Here is a 25,101-nt window from a genome sequence, read left to right as displayed (position 1 = left end):
GGTGTTCACCACTCACAGGAGACGGTTGTATGTGGGGAGGTTCCCACTTCACAGGAGGGTGTGGGAGTCTCCAGTGCCCATGGCCCTGCTTGGTATCTCAGCCTCTGCTGCACTGTGAAGTCCCTCATGGTCAAGCCACAGCTCCTGAGAGAAGTCAGGGCCGTTGGGAAGGACCAGGGGCTTTGTGAAAACTCGAAGTGGGTATATCCATCACTACAGCATAACCGTGTTTGTGATTTACTCTGTCTCAATTTGTTATGGCACTGGGGCCTGATTTGCATAAATGAAGTTATTGAGAAATAACTCTGTTTCCAGATACACGTGGTCTGATGAACTTTTGCTCTCTGTTCTACATTCCTGATCACATCTGGTGTAGTCTGAACACGTGGTCATGCTTCCCTTTCTGCCTGTCACACAGAAGAGGGAGAACAGTAGAGAGAAAAGAAGGGAGACTCCTTGTATTGGATAGCGTGAGAGGATTTTTCAAGGATTTTTCTTCCCCACCTCCAAATTTTACAGGAGAAAGATCTTATTTTGGTTTACTCATCTATAAACACCGAGCTTAAGTGGAGATAGACTGATAATGCAGACCTGAAGGATATGTATTGCTAGTGTCTGAAATTCTTCACTGATGCCTATAAAAGCTTGTTGATGAGGAAAAAAAATGTATAAAGGGAGGCAGAATTGGGCTCAGAGGGAACAGGACTGTGTGAATCTATTGCTCTTCTAAAAGTGTTAGTTAACATCCTTTGTAGTTTTCTGAGTGTATATCATCAGGAAACAGTACATCAAAAAATCACTAAACCAGTCTTTTTTTTTATTTTATTTTATTCTAGGAAACTATTAGATTTGTTTTTGTCACAGCTATGTCAAAAATTGTCGTGGTTTGGCTAAATTCCAGAAAGCTCTTTATAATCTTCAAGTCAGAAGGCACTGGTTAATACAGTGCTGTGTATTAAAAGAATCCCTCAGTCCTCCATCCATCTTAATAATACTTTATTTCAGGCCATTATTTCTGTTGTGCAGTGTCCTTCTTATTTGTTTAATTCAGTGTTTACTTTTTAAACTTCATTCAATGAAAATTGTCCTTCATATTAATAAAGTGTTGTTCAAGTTTTTGATAATTATTTATTTTGGTTTGGGTGCATTCACTAAAAAATGTGCTTTGTTAAGGCTTTTCTCAGCCAAATCAACCAGCCTTCTGTGGGCAACTGGGATTGCTAAATACATTGCCAGCGGTCACTTCAGCTGGAGTTAAATTCAGTTCTAGACATGTAAAAAAAAAGGGGCAGGGCTTCTTATATATGCACTACTTTCTACTTCAGGTTGCCTTTGCAGAAACTAGAATTTAGCAATTACATGTGCTGAAGATAACTGTACCTTTCCATTTCTGTAAAACAAAGTTACTTTATACTGATGTGCTTTTTGATTGAACTCATTGTGTAAGAGTTGTGTGATTTGGAAGTAATTGGAAAAGGGTAAACCTGATGATTTTACAAAACATTATTAAAATGCTAAATGGAATAACTAGATGAAAGGGTGATTTGTACATATAAAATTTTACCATTTTGTGAAAAATTGCTGTTGCAAATCTACTTTTAATTGATGGTTTTTAGGTTCCAGGAAACCTATTTCACAACATGATCTGAAAGCTGTAACCAGTGATGTGACCAATGCAGGAAACAGAACTATAACTTTTATGATTGTAACTTCCCCCAAACTTGGAAGGCTGATCAGAGTAAATTCTGATAATACCACTCAGGAAATCCTCAGTTTTACACAGTCTATGGTAAGCATTTACTTTATACTGGATAGTTCAGTGGTAGATTGTTACTTCAAAGGGCATCCCAATTGCTTTTTCCTTGCCTGGTCCATTTATATCTGTTTAGTAACTGAGCATATGTGACCCATCAGTGCGATTGCCCAGATTTGCTGTGTCATTAAATATCTGGCATGTAGTAATGAATGCAAGAAGAGCCTTTGTTCCCCTCTCTCTGGATACTAGCAGAGTCTTGGCAATTTCCACTGTTTTGCTTGTAACAGTATTTTTTGGGAAGAGCTGTTTTGGTGCCATTAACCGGCAGTCAGAGGTTGGAAGCCTTGACTTTTTGGCAGAAGGAGTAGCCTTGTGCCGTATGAAAACTCCAAGTAACAGATTCATTTCAGCTGTGCACAGTCCTCATGGGTGTCCCCAAGAGGACTTTTATTGGCTTGATTGGCTGTGATACTAAGTGTTTAAAGAATCTTAACTGTGATACAGGGTCCCGCACTTGAATGGCTAAAACATGGCAGCTCATGTAACTTGATGGAAAACATTCTTCTGCAACTGAGATGACTTACGTCTGTGGGCTGAGTCTTAATGGAGCTGTGTGCTCTGCGCGCTGTAAGTTGTTCTCAGAAAATCCTAGCAAGGGAGATAAAAGGAGCTCGATCATCTGACTTTACAGAAGGAAAAAATAAGAAACAATTTGGATTTAATCTACATTTACAGATTTAAAAAGTGACTGGTAAATGAAATAATGAGAAAATCTGTTGTTTAGAAACAGAAACTTGACCAACAAGACTGAGAAAAAAGTTGGCATTCTTGTTAGTTACTACCAAACTTTGAAACAACCTGACTAATGACACGGTTTCCTTCTGTTCCTAAAATGAACGGTTTTTATGAGCATTAAATGAAACAGTTAAGCATGTCAGACAAGATCTTTCAGGTAGAGTTTTGAAGTTTAGATCTCTTTGCCTACAGATAATGATCTACATGTGTTTATTTGATGGTGCCATGTCAGAACATGCCACTTTTTCTCTATAGCTTTAATTCTTACTAATGTGTAGATAACTTTGCTTTGAACTTCGTAAATTGTGTAAGGATCTGAGATGTAATAATGTGTGTGTGTCTTTTCTCTGTTGGAGGTATTTGTATTGGCCACTTTCACTTCAAACAAGTAGAGCTAAGTGATTTATTGCAGGTAAAATTAAGGTATCCTAACCAGCTCACTATTTGTTCTGGCAGAGAATGAGGAGTAAGGGGAAGAAAAAAGATCCAAAATAAACTTCCACTGTCTAGTGTGCTATAGCCACATGAAGTTAAATATCAGTGAAAAAATGACAATGATATTGCAAGCATTGTATATTCTCCATTACACAGAGAATAAGAATTTCAGTTTCTGTTTGGTAACAAAAGGCTTGTAAATCTGATTTAATTTGAAAGTTTTTGGGTTAGTTTTGTTGTTTGTCTTCATTGGCTCCATTCTGTATTGTAGAACTTGGAATTTTACTTCTGAGAAGTAGTATGCAGCTAGATTAAAAAAGAATTTATTACGTTTTCTGAGGTGCATGTTCCTTATGTCCAGTGTCTTATTGCCTTGTGGCCAAAAAAAAAAAAAAATAGAAGAAGAAGCTGAAATCAGTATCGCATTCCAGTGAAGTTTTTCAAGAACAGTTGTTTTGTAGCCAATATAAAGAAATTAATTGTTCTTTAAATTCAATGAGTTGTTTTTTCTCTCTGACAGTATGTTCTATGATAACTTAGAAGAGTTTTCATCTTGCAGCAAGCCACAATGTCATCATTACATTTAAAGTCATTTCAGAGGTAAACAAGGCACTGCTAACCAATTCCATTTTCTTGTCAGTGCAGATATTAGCATGGACTTGTGACTTACTAAAAAAAAAAAAAAAGGTATAAAAACTAGAAAGATTAACAGTTGATAACTAAACACCGCTGAATTTATAGGATGTCATTCTTATTCTTGTTACATTAGTTTGCTTTCTCCAAATTGAAGTCCTAGAGGCATGCTTTGGAAGGTTATCTTGAAGCAGCACAACATTTTAATACCACTTCTGTGTGTTTGGTCCCATAATAACCATTAAGGATTAAATCAGTATAGGGAAAACCTGGTGACATGCACATCAGTCTGAATTCTATGGGCAGTATGGTCAGACAGTTTTGAAGCTGGTGAGAAAACTTGCCTCTGGAAGCCTGTTTCCCTGGTGAGCTTGGAGGGGGCTGTTTCAGTGGTTTCAGGATTAGCTCTGTCTGTAGCTACAGATTCTGTAGTGCTTAAGTGCCTCATCCTTGATAGCAGCAGGGATTTTTGGATTTCTTTTTCACACCTTTCAAGCATATGTCATGGGAACATGTGCTAATAAGTTCCTTCAGTTTGTTTGCAAAGCTGTGTAACCCATGTTACGAGTTGTAGACTTAAAACTGCCACCATCATAGACAGGGATCTCTTTGGCAATTACAAACTAATACAGGCAAGCCTACAGTAGCTGCCTGGGAAGTTGCAAAGGGTTTAATGGGTAGCTTGTCTTTTCTTGAGGTCAGAGAATGAATTATCAAGCAAAGCTGAAATAGTGAATGAGAAATAGCAAGTGTTCTAGTCTTGTGACTCTTAGGAATCCTACTGAAGTGTCAGTGTATGAAGGTATTGATCTTAAACTTCTGGTGTAGTTTCAGCTGGTGATTATCCTGTATGATAATACTAGCTTTTGGTTTTGGGTCTGAACAGATGCGTGGTTATATCTAGCATAAATCTGTTTTTCAACTAGACTTGTCTGGCAACACTGAGTATGTTCAAAGGGAGAAATGCAGGATAAAATAACTTCATAATATAAGCTACATACACAGCCGTTGTGTGTGAGCTAAGCTACAAAACCCTTTCTTGAACAATGATTTTTTTCTTATGATTTATGTCTTATGATTTTTTTCTCTCCTTACGCTCCTGTATTTAAAATTAATCTCCTCATATACCTATTGCTATCTTTTCCCCAAAACAGGTGAATGAAGGTGTGATCATGTATGAGCACTTAGATGCAGAGTCAGCTGCCTGGAGTGCAGAAGATTTCTTTACGTTTACTGTCTCCTCTCCACCGTCAGCTCTGGACCTCCAGGTGTTCCATATTGTCATTTCGTATGAAATTACCAGGCATGGTCAGAACAGTCGTCTTCTAGCAAATACAGGTAAAGATGGTGTGCTGGTTGGACCTTCTGATTGTTTAAGATCTGTCAGCATTCCAATGAACAAATGAGAAAAAACGAAAGATAATTTTTCTTTGGTAGCAAATGACTGGAATACTTTCATCACAGAGTATAGTGTAGATAGTAGTTGCATCACTGCGTCTTTAAAAATGCAATTAACCACCTATGTTAGATTCTTCCTACTGCTGTAGTCGGTATCCTCCATTTTGCTGTAACAATAGAGATAATGAAAGAGTCATCTGGAGCTTTGAGATACTGATATTTCTTTAATCATGCTCTATGATCAATAGAATATGTAATATCTTATATGCAAGTCTATTTTAAGAACAGTGATAATATATTTCTAGCCATGACATTTGGGAATCGAGGATACCATGAAAGAGAAATATATGATTCCGTAGTCTCTTTTTTGAGCATCATAAATTTTTAAAACACATTACCTAATTTCTGAAACGTTGCAGCTATGAAACAGTCAGTTTCTAAGACTCTCTTTTTGTTTCTACTAGGTACCATAGTCCAGGAAGGAGGTAGAGTGTTAATCAACAAAACAAATTTAGATGCCTCAAATCTGTTGATAAAGCTACCTGAGGTACAGCGCTCCATGTATGAAGTCTGGTATCAAGTTGTATCTTTACCCCTACATGGTGTGATTATTGTTGGAGAAAGGAATGTTACAAAAGAAAATCCTAATTTCTCCCAATACATCCTGGACAAATTTGGAATTGTGTACATGCACGATAATTCTGAATCGCTTAGTGACAATTTCACTTTTGCTGTTTGGTTAAACCTAAAGACCAAGTCTGCAACAAAGCCCCATAGTGAAGTTTTGGAGGAGATATTTAATATTACTGTTGTTCCAGTGAATGATCAAGCTCCAGAACTGAAGACTAAAAGGCTGCACTTGAGAGTCCTGCAGGGAGATGTGTCAGTGCTGGGGTCAGAGAATCTGAAAGTTGAAGACCTAGATAACAACCCAGCTGAGCTTAAATACACCATAGTTAGCAACCCCAATAATGGTTATTTAGCAATGAAGAGCAATCTCAGTGTCTCTATACAGGATTTCACACAAGCTGATATCGACAATGGTAGGGTTTGGTTTGTACAGGATGGAAGTTCTTCCTCTGGCGTGTTTTATTTCAGCGTGACTGATGGTAAACATCGTCCTTTATACAAACTTTTCAGTCTTGAAGTAATACCAATCGCTCTTGTCCTGGTCAACCTTACCAATGTTGCACTTCCACAGGGCCAGACATCTGTCACTATTACTAATGTGCAGCTTTCAGCTGTCTCAAATGGAAGAAGCACTAATATCATGTATGAAATAACTCAGCCTCTAAAGAATGGGCACCTGATGATTGGAAACGAGAAGGTTAGTAAATTTGAGCAAGCAGATTTGTACTCAGGAAGACTGTCTTACCACCTGACAAATCTCACTGTGTTCAAAGAAGTACTAGAGTTTATGATATTCACTGCAGAAAGTAATCTGACAGGACAAGTACTGAACATCACAATGAAGCCCTTAGTGCAAGTCGTATCTGACATGCAGATTTCAAATAAAGCTGTGTATAAATTCAGAAGCAGTGATCTGGATGCTTCTGAGCTCGCTAATTTAACAAACAGTAATCCTAGATTTGAAGTGCTAGTGCCCCCAACTCATGGAAGGATTGTAAAAAAAAGGTTTGTGAATGATGCAGAGTTTGAAGATATTCAGACATTCACCCAAGCTGACATTGATAGAGGTGTTGTGCTTCTTGACATAGATGCAAATATGACAGGCGTTGATCTGTTAAATGACTCATTCACATTTATGCTCAGGGCAGATGATGTTCAGCCTGCTGTTGGACATTTTGAGTATTCCATAGTGCCATATAGTCCTCTGCTTGTGCAGGGTTTTACAGCTGAAGTGCCTGTCATAACCAGCACGACCGCTTTAAAAATCCATAGTACCTCAAAGGACGATGCACCAGTTTCCTCCCGTAATGAAGAACCCACAGTAGCACCACAGAAGACCGTCCCAAGCATGTTCCCAGGTCAGAATCGCTGGGGAAATCTACATGAGGAAGGCCCATTGCTAAACCTAGCAGTGGGAACGAGGGGATCTGCAGGGATTGAGACCACAGATCGGGCTGATGCCAAGAGTCCCAGAGAGCAAGCAGGTGAAAGCAGCAACCCTTGGTACATCATTATCCCCCTGGTCGTGGTGTCTATGCTGCTTATCATTGCTGTTATTTCTGTGTGCATTTTGCTAATGTGTCAGAAGAAAGAGAAGGCAAAACCACCTGTCAAAAATCAGATGGATGTAATCCTCAGTAGTCCAGGTCATTGTCTGGAACGAAGCTTGACTGTGCCTACTGTTACGGTGACCCCTCTCCTGAAGGGAGCTGAGCAAAGTACTGCCTCGACACCGATGGCAGTAAGACATGAACAGCTACTTCCTATGGTGGTGTCTCCAACTGTAGGACAGCCTTTGCAAAATAGCTGGTTAAACCTTGATCCTGAAATGATCCAGTATTGTCGAAAAACAAACCCAACTTTGAAGCGCAATCAGTACTGGGTGTAGTTCATGGCCACTTTTGGTCATGCTAATTGAGGTAGCATGGAAAAGAGAGTATACACTATTGACATATAATTTGTTCTTTATTATGCTTATTTATTATAAGTCAAATGATGCACTGTTTATTAGGTAAAACCCAAATACCTGCAAAATAATAATAAAAATCTTACTGGTTACAGTGGCCATAAAGTAAGATTTACAGTTCATACTTCAGCAAGATTCCTACCTAAGTCAGTGCATAATTTGTCACTGTAGATTTTGAGTGCATCCTGTGTATACAATATTTCTTATTTCCCATGACAGGGATAAAGTAGAACCTTCTGTTGTGGATTATGTGTATTTTAACATAATAATTATTTTGAAGAACTAAGTTTGCTATAAAGATTTTGTGTACTTTCCTGAACTGTCATTTCTGTTGTAAGAACTTTCAACTGTTTTTACGAGTAATTGTCAAGGTGCTAATCTCTTTAATGTTGGTTTGACCTGAAGGCTGTTCAAAGGCCAGTACTAAAGAAACAAAGCTGTGTTATTTCGCCAAGTGTTCATCTGCGTCAACGAACTTGAAATCTAGAATTCATCTCAGCAATAATTTACACCAGTGGCAGTGGATAAGTGTTCTGGTAAAACATTATGAGGTGGTTTTTTTGTTAGTTGCTTTTTTCTTGTTTATTTTGTTTTGTTTTCCTTATTTATTGCTGAAATCTAGTCTTTGATGTCTGCAGACTAGTAAAATGCATCCATGACCTCTAATCCACATGGCAAAAACAATGTATCTGACAGCCTGTCTGCTGCATTACCTTTAGCTTTAGGTTATATCTGGAAGTACATATCAAATTTTATATTCCTGAATAAGGGCTAAATTCTGCCTTCAGTGAAGCAAGGATAACTCTCTCTGGAGTTTGTGAGTTCAGCTAGATGACAGAAGCATCAAGTCCTTTGCTGCACACTAGCATGTGTTGAGGAACTAGAGACAGAAACAATGCTGTGACTAAAAACATACTCCCTTCTGAAGTTTCACAATTTACCCTTCATCTCCTAGAATGCAGATCAAATGTGCCTTATACCCCGTGACAAGTACTACCTACTCTAATTCAGCTCTGCTAATAAAATGTGCAATAATTTCTCTGTAAAGGGGATATTTTTATATTTACGGAAATCCAACCTCAGTAGTGATATGCAGCCTCCTGTTAAGGTCCGTTCTTTCTTCCACTGAAAACTGCAAAATTCTTGTTGACTTCAGAGGACAAATTGACCACTGAACTTCTCATCTATTTTTGTACTTTGCTTTACAGCTTCCAATTAGCTTGCCTCTAAAAACACTGTGGTCAGTGTCAAGATGTCTCACTGCTGCATTATTATTATTCACACTGGAATGACATTTTCATTTGAGCCCAAGTACTGCCGGTCTTGCTTTTGTAGAATGAATGTATGGGACTGAACATCCTTGGTGCTATTCATTTCATGGTACTTATTTGTTGTTGTTGCTGCTTGATTATGTTTTTGACATTTATATATTTCAGCTGAAGGAAATTTTCACCCATGAGGAAGGCCAGACTAAGTCACTGCTTACTGCCATGTCCCAGGAACAAAACACACAAGCAGTGGGGGCAGTCCTTCTAATCGTTCCCTCTGCCACAGGCAGCCTCAGTTGGCGCATTTTGAAACAATGCATTGTTCAGAGCCCACTCCCAGGAGAGAGGTCAGTGTCTATGAGAAATATACAGGACACATCTTCAGCTGGTTGGGTTAGTACAGCAATAGTGAGTAAGGATGTGAACCCTTTGTATGCTCAGACTAAAATACATTTGAACCCAAATACACAATTTTGTCTGTCATTACCATTTTTCCTTGGTGCCATTGTAAGCAGGCTTGAGCTCACCCAGCACTGCCAGTGTAAAAGGCTGGGATGTTGAGATGTCGCAGATGGACTGCTGCAGCCCTGTGTTACAAAACTCTATATATAGACTTTTTCCACTTTTCCAAAGAAAATCTTTGGGACTGTTTTTAGAAACTCTCAGTCAGAGCGGTGGTACTGTCAGCTATTGCAAGAACACCCCAGCATCCTTTGTGGAGGTGCAGTTGCACATCTCCTGCCATTTCCTGAGACCTCTTCTGCTAGCTCCAAGCAAACAGCAGCTTCCTCCAGATCCCAGCTGTCAGCTGAGCATTTGCAAAACCCTTCCTCCAAAGCCTTTTAGCTGGTAGCAGGAACCCGATCCCTTTGTACCTCCTTCAAGGCTCCACTCCAACAAGGAATACAGAACTATAATCCAACACTTCCTGGACACTTAAACAAGCATGTCTAATACTTCTCTACCACCAAGACCTTCCTGTCAACAGCAAAAGAGGTGTCGTACTCCAACACCTACCGTGAGACTAAGTGATGTGTTTCCAACACTGTACCAAATAATGCTGCTGGAGTCTGATGACAAAGTCCTGTGGACCCCTGAAAAGCTGAATATAAATATGAAAGTGAAATATGTTGCTAAGTGTGTATCACTGTAAAGACAATGAAGCCCAAAGTTGCTGTGTTCACTGTGCAGTGGAGATGTAACATCAGGCTGCGGTAATGATGATAATGGTAAAAAATGAGATCACTACATAGTATCAAGTGAATCAAAATAACAGCAATGGATTTAGAACTCCAGAACTGAATGGACCTGCTGAATGTCTGTATTTATATGCTTAGAGCAAGAAATTGTACATGAAAAATACTGAAAAGGTTGCAGATTTTGTGCTGGCTCTTTTTTATGTAAACATAATGGACTAAACCCTTGTTCTCTATTTCAAAAAAATGCTTTTGCCTGTCAACAGATGTTCAAGTAAATCAGGCAGTATGGGACAAGTGATTTTGAGTATTTTGAGTATTGGCTCAATTTCAAAAGCACTGAGATTTTTTTTTTTTTTTTTTTTTAATTATTAAAAACAATGTAAAGGCCTAATTCATCAGTGAAGTGTACCAGCAATCAGTTTGCTCTCTCAGTTGGTGCTGCTGTGATACAGCTTTGCCATAATACCTGCCATATGTTGGAACATTCTGATGAGAACTCTATATGGAGAAGTATATTGTATCAGTGATTACTGGCTATCATATAAAATGTTATATTGAAAATTGTATTTGATAATTATGTATGTTTTTTACTTTAATATTGTATCCTGAGTCTGTATTAAAAAAATTGAGTGCCTTCATGTAAGCTCTCCCTGTGGACAATACAGAATAGTCTCTGGCAGAGGAGAGTTCATCTTTTTTTTTTAAACGTAGATATTTAATACAGGTGAGGTGAGCTGTTTTTCTGAGGTGCCTGTCTTTTCTTGTTGACTCTAAATGAGCTAGTCTCATCCTCTGTTTCCTAAATAACTATCGATCAAAAAAGTCTGCTGGAAAACAAATGATTTGTACTTATGGATTCCTTTTGTGATTCCAGGAACATAGCTAGTTTATGGTCAAGACCTGCTTTGAATTTTTTGGTTGTTTCCTTAGTCCTGCAGCTGTGTGTTTTATTTCTTGAAGATGTGGTTTATGAAGGATTCCCTTTCTTACCAAATGGAGTTTTAAACTGCAGCAAAAAAGTGCCTTGAAAATATATATAAAATCAATAAATTGTTTTGTTCATAATCCACACACGTAGGTTTTCGTGTGTTCTTTGAAGACCTACAGAGTACTGCGGTGCAAGAAGAGAACAGGATCCCACTGCCAGTAACAGTGCTCTAATGAGCTTTCAGATGTTTCTTTTTTAAATGAGACACGTGCTGAGGTCTGTGTTGTGCTGTGCCCAGCACTGTGCCTCTAACATAATGCACATGGCCGGAAAAAGAGAGAAACCTCATCATGCATCCACCTGGCTGCGTTCAGCACTGGCATGAACATAACATCAAAATTAACACATTTGTTTGAACTGGCTCAGGCAGCACTGTGTTGGGTGTATTTCAGGATTAAAGTTTTTTTTTTTTCCTTTTTTTTTTTTTTCTCTTTCAATGCACATGTTTAGAAGGTCTTAAAATATCAGTTTTTTAAATGTTAATATACTAGTGCTGTCTTGTCTCTCTTTCATAAGGCAGTAGAGAAACCTCTCATGACCTGTCAGCCATTTGCTTCAGTAGTGCTGAATTACCGAGCTGTTTTAATATTAATTGTGGGTCCAAGTGTCTAACCAGATACTGAGAAAACTTAAGCAGCTGGTCTTACAAAATAAACTGGTGTGCATCTTGCTTGGCTGCCTCTCTGGGGAAGATCTCAGCATCTGAGCTCACACTGTGAGAGTCCTGGCCCAGTACTGGAGCTGATTATAAATCATTCTTCAAATGTTTTAGGTCAGAAAATGCTGATCTGATTGACTTCAACAATGAAAAGGCCTGATATTGTTCAAATAAACCTTCTGCTCCAGTTATACCAGAGAAGGATTGTTAAACTGGAGGAAGAAGGACAATTTGAACAATTATGTGTTTTAGGTTGATACAATTTTAAACTTAATTTACAATAAAACTGCGTCCCAACTTCAGGATACTAAATTAAGATATTATTACCCACTTACCACATGAAATGCTTTGTTTGAGCTGTTTCTCATTTTTATTTAATCAGAACTCAGATGGTTTGTGGTTGTTTCTGTAACTTGAGATGAGGAATTTCTTTTCTGAAATGTTAGAAATTTTGGTGGCAGCCGGAGAGCAGCTTCCCCTGCACCATGCTGCAGCTCCTTGACTGTCAGCAAACGTAGAAATCCATAAGCACCAGCTACAGTGTGTGCTGCAATGGCCTGTTAAGACCTGAGAGACCAAATTCAGTAGTGAATACACTTCAGTGTCCTAAGCTACAGGCCTACATTCTGCCTGCACCATTTTTTTTTTTCAAGTCAGCCCTCGTGATGTTATGTAGAAGTACATTCTGTGAATATTTTTAAATGGGCTGAAAATAATTGTCCTGGCATATTCAATGGAAACTCTATTAATTTATCTTCACTTGTTCGAAACAATCATTCCTGCCAGAGCTTGTGTATCCCAAATGCAGTCCCAGAACAAAATGTTCTTTCATTGCAACTGGTGAAATCTATAGTTTCACATCTGTTTGTAGGGAGACTCGGTATGGTGAAATGCTTGCTTTGCACGCTCATTTCCTCAATTCCAGTCTTGCTTCTTGGTTATTTTTGTGGTAATGCTTTTTACGTGCTGGTAACCACTACCTAAACACGAAGTTGTTTGCAGACTGAGGTTTTAGCTGCATCACATTTTCATGGCTTCACAGAGAGGCGTCATATCTCATAAATTCACTGGGGAGAAAAGAAGACTGAGTTGACTGAGCACTGGTATGGAACGGACTGAGCGTCACAGCTTCCTGAAAGAGTAGAGGCAATAGATCAGAATAAATAAGTTCAATTATTAGCAGATGACTGATTAAACTTTATCTTACATATCAACTTTTATGTATAACACAGAAAAACATATTGCTGAGATTCTAGAGAAAATTAAAAATAATCAGAAGCATCACAGGTATTTTCTATACAAGGCTAATCTCAAATATGTATAAATGAGGGTGAATCAGTAAGGCAGAGACACATAGGAAGTTGGTTTCAGACATGCAAAGCCACTGGGGAAGCTGCCTTGTTAGTGTTGGGGAAGTGTTAGGAGTGCTGGGGAAGATGTTAATTAAAGTCAGGTAGCTAGGAGGACAGGACAGAAGTGAATTTGCTGGGGTAGACGGGAAGTTTTAAAACAACAGAATCACAGAATCACAGAATTTCTAGGTTGGAAGAGACCTCAAGATCATCGAGTCCAGCCTCTGACCTAACACCAGCAGTCCCCACTAAACCATATCCCTAAGTTCTACATCTAAACGTCTTTTAAAGACTTCCAGGGATGGTGACTCCACCACTTCCCCGGTCAGCCTGTTCCAGTGTCTAACAACCCTTTCGGTAAAGAAGTTCTTCCCAACATCCAACTTAAACTCCCCTGGCACAACTTAAGCCCATTCCCCCTCGTCCTGTCACCAAGCACGTGGGAGAATAGACCAACCCCCACCTCACTACAGCCTCCTTTAAGGTATCTGTAGAGAGCGATAAGGTTGCCCCTGAGCCTCCTCTTCTCCAGGCTGAACAAGCCCAGCTCCTTCAGCCGCTCCTCGTAGGACTTGTTCTCCAGGCCCCTCACCAGCTTCGTCGCCCTTCTCTGGACCCGCTCAAGCACCTCGATGTCCTTCTTGTAGCGAGGGGCCCAAAACTGAACACAGTACTCAAGGTGCGGCCTCACCAGAGCCTAGTACAGGGGGACGATCACCTCCCTAGCCCTGCTGGTCACACTGTTTCTGATTAGCAGCAGAGCCGTGGGCTTGTTTGAAAGGCAGAGCAGGTGTGCTGAGCTGTGCCTGTGGGAAGAGAGCTACGACACACCACAGGGTTTGGGGAAGTCACCTCACTGCCAGAGAAGACTTGGAATCAAGATGACAAGTTTGCTTGACATTCAAGGAAAAAAAATATATATTTTTTATTTTTTATTCTTTTTTCTGCATCTCTTTGCAGCTTACATGAGATTTAGCTGAATTAAACCTACCATGGCATGAACATACTGAATGTTGACTTGTAAAGGTGTCTGGCTGTCAAGAAGTCCAGTTGTGGGGATTCATCAGATCACATCACTAAAATCCTTCCTTATATAAATAACCGTTGCCCAGTCTTGCCGAGCAGGGTTGGAGAGGGTATAACAGATATTAAAGCCTGTTGGCATGAATATTGCCTTAAAAATAGAGCTGCAGTGTTCCCAGTGTCTTGGTCAAAATGCAGAAAGGAACAGGGTGAACTTTTCTGAGGTTTTGACTGATTGTTACCACAATTACTGTGGTAACTCTTGTTAGTTGTAAATGCTGGAAGGTATTTGAAAGCATGGTGATAAAGGTCCTGACATGGAGCACTGAACTAATGCAGATGGAGATGGAGCTGAACTTGCCCCCGAAAGAAATGAAAGTAGCTTGAGGACTGTTCACATTTACACATGGCTGCACAAAATGCTGTTAAAGATCAGCTCTAGGACTAAAATTAGATCAGGTGTAGAAGTAAGCAGAAGTGGTACAAATTAGCAGGAAAAATCAAACAGCTCCCTACTTCATACCATCTCTTGGCCTAACAGGATTATCCAGCCAAGATCCTATATGCTGCTAGGAATGCTGCAGCTTAAGAATCAGTGAGACAAGTTACCAATTTTCCCACCCTAAATCGCCTTGCTCCTGGTTGTAGGACTTAGGATCATTTAGCCTTTCCCCTTTGTGCTAATTCCTGGGATGCTGGGATATCTGTTTGGTGGTTCTTGCCTCCAAGCATGGGATCTGGCCTCAGAAGCCTGGTACTTCTCTGTGTGCCACCTAAGAGCTAGCAGAGTGGTTTTACTGTTGGTCACCACTGAATGGAGATGTGGCCTACCCTAGTCTGAACCCACAAGTTACACTTAAAGATACTTTATACCCCATTCCCATTTCTTTGGTTCCCAAGCTACCTTGAAGTTTCTAAAACAGGGTTTGGGGTGTCCCTCGCAGCAACTAAGGGCAAAGTCTTTGCTCTGTGAGACCTCTCTGCACTGCTTCAGGCATCAGGGAGAGGTCCCCTCCTGTGCCCCAATGAGCACAGCTGCAGGGGAAGGAGGTGCTCGGAGGGGCTGTTGTGTAGCAGAGCTCCTTCGCTCTGGTTTCACAGATTTCCCACTTCCACCTTGCTGGGAAATTCTCAGGCCAACAGCTGTGACCAGAAGGCAGTTCTCTGCTAAGAAACCTAGACATACCCAGTTCCTGCTTTAGATTTTAACTTCCTTTTTGTGCTTTTTAAAAACTTTAATTATTATTATTCTTTCTTTTTTTTTTTATTATGAGGAAGGTCTAGCACAAACAGAACAAGAATATATAATCATATACATACATCAGATCCTCTGCCAGAAGAAATTGTAATAATTTATTTGTAAACTGTGCGTCACCTCTGAGGTGTTAGAGATATGAGCTATGGATCTAACAGGTCTACATATCCAAACTCATCTTTGCCCATTACCTCACTGGCACTGTCTGTCATGGTCAGTTGTGGGTACTGCCATTTCCTTCAAACAGTTCTGGCTGCTGAGGGAGAGCATTTATGTGTCTCCACTATGGATCTGTCACACGGTTTAATGTTCACTGCTCACAATACACGTTCCTTTTCCTTACATAAGAGTTCCGTGAGAAGCAATTCCAGCGCACAGATTTTGTAGCAGTAAGTTCCTAATACTCTGATGACTGAAAGGCTTTGTAGCTATCCCCCCAAGGCTGACAAGGAATGGCAGGGCTGCTGTTGGCAACTTCTCCAACCTTTATTCATTTGGGAAAAAAAGAGACCAACTCTTCTACAACTCTGTCTCCCAGCGGAGTTTTTTTAAAATAAGTAGCAATAACCACCTTCATTGTACTCCTTCCTGATGATGAGAAATATAGATGCATTTCTTTCTTGGCAACTGATACCATCCATACATGAAAGCAAAAATGATGAAGCTGGTTGTTTGTGTGACCTCCAGAGAGTCTGGTGAGACTGGGACTGCCCTTCTGTGGGAAGTGAGGAGCTGGAAATATCCCTTGAGTACCACATGGGGAAGTCATGCTACTGGTTATGCTGACAGCACATGCTTAAGAAATGCCAAAGGTGGATCTAGCAAGTATCTCACGAAGCTATTTTATTTCCATTTTTACAGTTTCCACAGAGGAACGGAAGTTGTTGTTTTGTTTGCTTGTTTGTTTTTCTACCAGGAGGCATTTATATTTACAAAGAACTGCTCTGAGCTCAACCTTTTGTACCACTCTGGAACAAGTGACACAAGTGACTAATGGCTTCCGTACGAGCACGTGTCTCAGAGCAAAGGAGACGCCTGACGCAAGGCCTCTGCAGCCCGCCCTTGAAGACTTCCCAGGCACAGGAAAGGGCCTGGTTTCTTGTTCATCCCAGGCAGACACACAGGACTGGTACATCCTTTGGAAATCACAGTGTTTGAGCTCATGCAGCTACACGGCTGACTGGTAGCTTGGCTGGTTGGAAGTGACTTCTCTGTGTCAATTTTCTCTTCCAAACCCAGCCCAGAGAGGTCTGTCACAGGGGGTGAAACAGGAGTGAATGCTGGGATTTTGCTCTGTGTTTACCACATACACTGTAAAAAAGAGAAACATCTAGTGATTGCTTACTCTGTGCAGTTTTGGGCCCCTCACTACAAGAAGGACACCGAGGCCCTGGAGCATGTCCAGAGAAAGGCTACAAAGCTGGTGAAGGGCCTGGAACACAAGTCCTATAGGGAGCAGCTGAGGGCACTGGGGTTGTTTAGTCTGGAGAAGAGCAGGCTCAGGGGAGACCTCATAGCTCTCTACAGTGACCTGAATGGAAGGTGTGGGGAGCTGGGGGTCAGCCTCTTTTTGCACAGAACTTGTGATAGGACAAGAGGGAATGGCTTCAAGTTGCACCAGGGGAGGTTTAAGTTGGAAAGTAGGAGACATTTCTTCTCAGAATGAGCAGTCAGGCACTGGGATGGGTTGCCCAGGGAAGTGGTGGAGTCACTGTTCCTGGGGTGTTCAAGAAAAGTTTGGATGTGGTGCCTACAGACATGTTTTAGTGGGTGATATTGGTGGTAGGGTGATGGTTGGACCAGATGATCTTGAAGGCCTTTTTCAAACATAATGATTCTATATTTCTACGGTTCATTTAGGGCAAATCAGGAAAAGGACTAGGGTGTCACTGCACCTGCTGCATCATCACTGTCCAGCACAGCACGGCACACATCAGCATGCAGGAAGCTCTGGGCAGAGGCTGCCATCACACTGGCCAGTCTTTGGGCTTGCCTTAGACTTGACTCTGGGCTGGGGCCCAGGACTACCAATTCAGTGTAGAAAATGACCTGAATTTTTCATCATTCTGGCAAATTTATCCACCAGTGCAAGAGTGACAATGAAGCTAGACAGCAATAATATGTCCCAAAATCTCTCAATAGTCCTATTTCTGCTACTGGGCATATAAATGCAGCAGCTGAAGAATAAGTAAAGTCTTGGCCTCTTGATGTAGTCTGCACCTTGGCTAGGGTAACGAAGTGAAATACAAACTCCCTTTCCACTGTGTTTGCAAACTCCCTACACTCAAGGAAAGTGGTGGTGGTGGCAGGTAGGGATGGTTTTCATACATGTAGTGACTGGGACATCCGTGTACCACTGGGGAAATCTGGATTTAAATCTTATTCCTCTCTGACTGACACCTCCCCTCCTCCTGAAAACCCACTAGCTTGCAGACTTTATTAATTTATTATTTATTATAAACAAAACTGCTAACTGCCAGAGTGGCGGTGTCTGAGCATTCAAATACACTCTCACAAAGGCATTGCATAAATGTTCTTCTCCAGAGAACTGCCCTTAGATGTTAATGACAGGGGCTTTCTTACCCATTGTTTTACAGCTTTTGATGTTTTTGTTTTCTGTTTTCAGATAAACAGTGTCAGAGAAATCATATCACAACTTTCCTTGCAGTCTCATGCAAAGCACTTTTTCTGACATTTTACTGTCATCCAGCAGTTACCCAGCAGACAATTTTTCCCATTGCTTTTGCAACAATGCTTACTTTGTTTTCCAGTTTTAACGAGTTATATTAATCTACGCCTGCTTCTTTCTTGACAAGTTGTTTTCCCATTGCTGCTCCAGCTTCTAATGTTATTTTAACACCCGATAAAAGAGCTCAGCTGGCAGCAGATGTGAATCTACCACACCAGATTCTCTCTGTCAGATGTGTGCAGAATGAAATCACAGTTTCATTTAATCCATGCTGGTTTTGAGCTTCCTTGGGACCACTTCATAAGAAGGTATTTTGGATTGTTTTTAAAAACACAGGAGACAGCCTTAAGAGAACACTGCCTGTCCTTGCTGCAGACATAACTTTTATTAGAAGCTGCTTTTATGAATATAGAAATAATATTATAGAATCACAGAATTATAAAGGTGCTGGTTTCAATGTCAAAGTCCCTTGTGACTTCCCAACAGTTTTCTCTAGTCAGGGTATTTCAAAACCTGTTTCTTTATTACTTTGGAAGTGATACAAGCAGCTGTATGCGTCAAAGCTACGAATAGATTAACGACAATATTGCTGAGCACAAAGAAGGAAAGCAAGATCCCTCATCAAGTGTAATGAGAGCAATATTTAATAGAAACTGCTGTAAAGTTTGGTCAGCTCAGATATTTCATGCACACTGCATAGCCATCTGCATATGGCAACGACAGTGGGAGGTAGTGACAGTATGCACTGGGCCAGGTGACACAGAATATTAGTATAATGCTGTCATCTTTTTATGGAGTTTTGTGAGCTCCCAAGGAGTTTTCTAGTTTCTCATCGTGCTGATACTCCTTTTTTTGTTGTATGATAACTAACTAAGCCAGTGGTGATCTGACATTGTAGCCAAAAGTTATCAGTAGTTCTCCTTTCCTTGTCCTCATGAAAAAAAGATGGTCATATCTTTAAGAGGAATAACTGAAAGATGACGTACAGCAAGATGAACAAGGCCTAGCTTCCCATGGAGTTGTGTTTTACAGACCCCTGCTCTTCTGCAGGCTCACCTGCAGCTCCTTCCTACGTATCTCACACAGTGAAGTTTCGGTGTATTCTCTGGCTGATGCAGAGCTACCCATCCTGCCAAATTGGCCAAAATCTGTGTATGCACTGGCCAGATGGCTGCTGCCTCTTCAAACAGAGAGGATGCTGAGTTGAACATGTGTTTCACTCATCAGGAGATACTAAACAGGGCTTCTTTCCTCCTTTCAGCTGCCGTTTTTCATGGAGTTTGCAAGAACATGGTATCTTATAGATCTCAGCACCCCTTCAAAGTTGGATGAAGTTGGCTGTAGCACTGATATTGGAGTTGGGAGACAGGTAAATGGCACAGTTGCACAGGGGTTGTTCCCTTAGGAAACCAGGCTAAAAATGAAGAAGGAGATTTGTAGTTCAAAGAAGTTTTCAAGTGTTGCAAATATTGAAAGACTGAAATGTGTGAAACAGCTACACAGAAGCGATATGCTAGAATGGTGTTTTGTAGGTGGCTGAAGAATGAGGAATTAAGTTCTAAAATGTGTTCTCTGTGATTGTCAAAGATAAACTGCTACCATGCTGCTACAGTTTCTCCTCTTCCCTGTGATACTCTGTGGTGGTTTCACCCATCTGGGCAGCTGAACTCCACCACAACCACACTCTCACTCCTCCTCCTCAAAGGGAAAGGGAGAGAAAATACGATGAAAAGGGCTCAATGGTTGAGATAAGGACAGGGAGATCTCTCAACAGTTCTCTAACAGTGCTCTCTAACAGGCAAGACAGACTCAGCACAGGGAGACTGATGCCATTTATTGCCTATCACTAACAAGCAAGAAACTAGAAGCAAACCAAAAACACCTTTATCTCATCCACCCTCTCCTGCTTCCTCCCCTGAGTGGCACAGGGGAATGGGGAATGGGGACTGTGGTCAGTCCCTGATGCTTCGTCTCCACCACTCCTTCTCGGTCCCTCTCTGCCCCTGCTCCCCATGGGGTCCCTCCCATGGATGCCGTCCTTCCCCAACTGAGCCTTCGGGGGCTGCCCACAGGCAGCAGCTCTTCAAGCACTGCTCCCACACGGCTCCGTCCCACGGGGTCCATCCCCCAGGAGCAAACTGCTCCAGCAAGGGGCCCCCACGGGTGGCAGCTCCCCCCAGACCCCCTGCTCCTGCGTGGGCTCCTCTCCACAGGCTGCAGCTCTGGCCCGGGGCCTGCTCCTGCGGGGGCTCTCCATGGGCCGCAGCCTCCTCCAGGCCACATCCACCTGCTCCACCGGGGGCTCCTCCACCCATGGGGGGGCTGCAGCGTGGAGATCTGCTCCATGGGGGACCCATGGGCTGCAGGGGGACAGCCTGCTCCACCAGGGGCCTCTCCCTGCACAGCCCGCAGGGGAACTGCTGCTGCCTGCCTGCAGCACCTCCTGCCCTCCTGCTGCACTCACCTGGGGGGCTGCACGGCTGCTTCTCACTCCTCTCTCTCCCAGGGAACTCGCCCTTATCTAACATGGGGCCGCTGCTGGGCTCTTCTTATTGCAGCCACCCCTGCAGCCCCCCTCTAACAAAACCTTGCCATGTAAACACAATAAAGGTTGATACTGAGAGACTGAGCTTCTGAAAAACCTGCAACCAGCTTCAAACATAACTGTGTTTGAAGGAAGACTACAAGTCAGAGTTGAGTTTGTCTCCTAGAAAGTAGTGACATTGACCAGGAACTGTAGATGACTATAGGTGACAGCAAAAAAAGCTGTTCAACCTGGTCTGCAATGTCTTGCATTAGATCAAAGACAAGGATAATCCTTGACCTTATAAGCAGAAGAATGTCAAAGTGGCTTAAGGATGAAGTATTATCTCAGTACTGGATTAAGAAGAGCAGAAAGGAGCAGATTTTTCAATGCTGTTGTGCATGTTTGGTAAAACAGTTAAAGTAGGAAAGGAATCTAAAACAGGGTGATTTAGTGAAGGGGAATACTTGAGGAAATCAAACCTCATGCTCTTATGAGAAGACTATGAGAAGGCTTTCTCTTCACAGAAAAAAAGTGACCAAAGTCATCTGCTTTGATGATGGCCTAGAAGATTGCAGTTCTGGAGAAGAGATTTCTGACTACAGGTGACTCTTCACAGAATCAAAACAAAACAAAAAAAACAGTCATATGAAGCTGACTGTGAAGAAATGATGGGAAACATTTCTGGGTACAAAACTTAACCATTTCAAAAATGTACTTGGGAATGTCATCCTGCTTGTGTTTACTTAAAAGCCTTCAGATTAAGCCTGAAAGTCTTTCTTGAATATGTATTGTAGCTCCAAGAGAGTTACAGGCTTAAACAGGCTTAGAGACTTAAAATCTATGAATTCATGATAAGCCTTGTCAAACAGAAGTGCCCTAGCAATACAATGAGGTAGAAAAAGGAATGCCAGCAGCCAAGCAAAGGGATCCTGCCCACCTCATTTGTCTGGGGAAGAGGAAATTAACAGGGTGGCATATCTCAGTTCCCAAACACATCCCTCCTTCCTGATCTGCAATTTCTCCCACCCTGACAATCTCCTGCCTCTGACTTCACCTGTGATGGGAATCGTCTTCCTGAATGGACTTCCTGAATGGGCTTCTGAAGTGGTAGGATGAAAATGCAGCCTTTCACGAGGCTCTTGCCTAGTTCACACCTTGCTCTGACAAGCAAAATTGTCTTGATGTTCTCCAAAATTCATAAAAGAGCTATAGTATGCCCTTCACATCTTTGAATTTGACTACTGTACAGGTATCCTGCTAAGGATTTTGATGCCTAACTGAAGATGCTTTAGGTTTTAAATGGGAGCCCTGGTGCACATAGTGTCATCCCAGATGTTTTTCTTGATCTACTAAGGCTCTGATTTGGAAAAGAAAAAGCACAATGGGAAAGGTTGCCTAATAATTGCTTTGGATTTTGTTAATTAATGATTACACTGAAAGAGTCAATTTGCCTTGTGCTTACAACCACTTGCCTGTGTCACAGTCCAGCAATGTACTCACAGTGCAGTACTTCAAGAGCACAGTTCTTCTCCTCCTGCCCTGTTGGACACAATTCAAGTGCTTCACCACTTCTAAACAGAAGAAATTAATAATCCTTTTGAAAATGAAATGACATTGGTATTTATTCACAAAATAACTTATTTATTACCCTACAAAGTCAGGCTAAAAAATGTCCATTTCACATGAGGAAAATTTTTAAGCTGTTTTGTACTGGATTTTCACAGTATGGATGCAGCTCACTCTCTGGGGAAACTCAGAAAAGCATACTTTGTTTCCCACTTTGGATTCAAATTCCTAAAAGGCTTATAACAAGCAGCCATCTGGCTGCTGTTTAGTGTCCCAGATGAAATAAGGATGGTAGCCTGAACCATGTGTCCAGAGAACAGGTGTCCCTATCATTGAAATTACCAGAGTAATCGGTAAAGAGACCAGAATCTCTGGGGTGTATGCAGTGTAAGTAACCTTTCCATAATGAATGGGGTTAATTTAATTTTTTAGGCCATTAAACTATGGTTTTTTTCTGTTTGATTTATTTAATTTGCAAACAGAAGCATCTTGAGTGTCCCTAATGCCAAGTTTTTGGTATTGTTGTATTTCTAATATTAAACCTCACATGACGGGTGCTATGTGCCTGTCCTGAGATTCCTTGTCTGGAAATAAATGTACTTGTCAAATTAAAGGACACAAAATACATAGGCAAGAGGATACTTTTTTAAAAAAGCTCACTTATTCTTCCTCATTGCTATTTTAAATTGTGATAGTTGAACTGTTGAGATTAAAACAATTGAGAGAATTCTTTTAACACAGAAATCACAAATTAGAAGCAAAAGCCTGTTTTTAGGAAGAACATATTTGTAGTGGGGTTTCTAACTGATCTCTGAGTGGAGTTTAAATAGATTCAGTAATTCAGTAGTTTTATGCTTTTTAGAGTCATTTGATGGTAATGCTATCCAGAAGAAACCTTTTTTGCAGTTCAATTAGAAAGACAATGACTCCAAAAGGGATATTTTTCAACACTGAAGAGCCTGGATTACATTGCTAATGTCCAGAACTGTGTACTTTAATATATATAGAGAGGGCAAAGTATTTAGATTTCAGGGGGTTATAGCAGATGTAAGAACCTCAGTTTTACTAATAACCTGAAAATGTTTTGAATATGACCTTTGGCTTTGAAATGTTAAAGGCAGACTAGCTTTCCCCTCTCAGCTTCACAGTGAATAATGAATGACACATGCTTGTGGTTAGTCCCGTCCGAGACCTTTCCACCGTGAAACCTATCTTTTTCATTACCCAGAAATTACTGGTGGTCACTTACTGTCACAGGAAAATATACATTCTATTTAATTCATGCTTACTTCAGTTGAAGTTGATGTAGTAATGGAGGATGTTTTTATTCAAGGACTCAAGTTTAACTGTATGCAGGAACAGAAGAGAAGCAACTCCAATTTTGTCCATATACACCTCACATGCCAGTTCAATATAAAACCCAAATATTTCATTGTTTTAACATGATGGGCAAAATGTGTAGCTGTTTGGTTCCCCTGTGATCGCATGATCTGTAAAGGAGAGAATAGATAAATAGAGATAATTAAACAGGAAGACCAAAATTTTAGAAATCCTGGCTTCTAATCCTAACTGGCATTGACTTAGTCCACGCCTTTAGATAAAGTGCTTTAGTGGGGGATCATTTGCACACATTTTCTGACCCTAAAAATGAAGTTACAAGACAGCAATGAGCCTAAGAAATGAAGGTGTTAAAAAGCAATGGTTAAATAAAAACCTTATCTTTGCCTCAAAATTTTCACTTCTGAGTAAGAATCTTCATCTTCATTGAATTGTTACAAAGCTTTATATGTTAACGTTTTCAAAAAAAAAAAAAAACAAACAAACAACTTTTTGAGTTATTTATTTTGTATAAAGTGGTGTAATTCGGCCATATTCCTTTCTTGGGAAAATGGGAGATGATGGAAAATGAATTGCTGAAAATAGAGGAACTAACAGATAGAACTGGTCAGACAGCAGAGGTTGCTGTAGGTGGCTTAGCACTGGGCTGAGATGCAAAGGCAGGTGTACAGGCTCAGCTGTTCTGCCTTTGCACCTCTCACTCCCACTGCTGCTCACACAAACCACACCAACGTGCTGCACGCAGATGGTCCCATGCCCGCAGTGACACTCACCCCCTCCTTTCCCACCACAAGGGGAAGAAGCTACCCATAACACCAAAACTCTGTAAGATCCTACATCTGTTATCTATTTTTCTATTCCTGTCCTTGCCTTGTTCATCCTTGTCAAATAATGCAGCTCATTCTTCCTTTCCTCTCCTCGGTTCATGACACAGAGCCCTCATACAACATATATCCAGTTCTGTAATTGCATTTAACTGATTCAGTCTTCCATATATCCAGCTACTACTACTTCAGTGATGACTTTTAGTTATCAAAGTGTGGTGTAGGCTTAAAGGCATTTAATTGTTCAGGCTTTTGATATTAAAAGAGAATTCTTGAATATAAGATTAATGTCTCTTCATGGTCATTTAAATTTCTTTAGATGTATATTAACAATAGCAGCTGGAGGAATAAGATACCCCACCATATCTGAACCTGTCCTGGCAATTCTCTGCAATGCAGTCTTCCTTGCCATAAACCTATTCTCTTTTCACAGGTACATCCATACCACAGGCTCAATGTTTCCTTTCAATGTATTGAAGGGAATATACTGCTTTGTTTCATGCACCAACAAAAAATTGGTGCCTGATTGTCACAGTCCATGTCAAGACAACAGAACAGTTGGTAGTAATGTTAATAATGTTTGTGCAACCTTGCTTGTGATGCATCTAGTTTGGAGAATGACTAATGTTTAGGTTTTCTTAGTAACTCCATTATGTCAACATTTCCTGGTTGCAAGAGTCATGGGTTTTTCTTTCATTGAAACAAGCCAAGTTGGGCAATGTGGCATTTTGCTGGGCAGTCTGAAAAGGCAAGGCTACAAACTACATGAATTTACAGCTGAATCCACTGTTGTGCATTCCC

At 40.9% G+C, this 25,101-nt stretch overlaps 1 protein-coding gene across 1 annotated transcript in view; it reads left to right on the top strand.

Moving 5' to 3' along the window:
- The window catches only part of LOC137847695 (chondroitin sulfate proteoglycan 4-like), a 37,823-nt gene extending 26,674 nt beyond the window's left edge, over positions 1-11,149 (top strand). Inside the window, exons 8-10 of the mRNA XM_068666026.1 lie at positions 1,617-1,789; positions 4,774-4,957; positions 5,482-11,149. Of these exons, the coding sequence (XP_068522127.1) occupies positions 1,617-1,789; positions 4,774-4,957; positions 5,482-7,535 (2,411 nt within the window). The 3' untranslated portion in view covers positions 7,536-11,149. The remainder of the gene's footprint in view (positions 1-1,616; positions 1,790-4,773; positions 4,958-5,481) is intronic.
- The last annotated feature ends 13,952 nt before the right edge of the window (positions 11,150-25,101 follow it).

The sequence above is a fragment of the Anas acuta genome, chromosome Z (assembly GCF_963932015.1).
Source record: "Anas acuta chromosome Z, bAnaAcu1.1, whole genome shotgun sequence".
NCBI classification, from domain to species: domain Eukaryota; kingdom Metazoa; phylum Chordata; class Aves; order Anseriformes; family Anatidae; genus Anas; species Anas acuta.
Note: the sequence above shows the minus strand (reverse complement) of the source record. Positions and strands in the feature narration are given on the sequence as shown.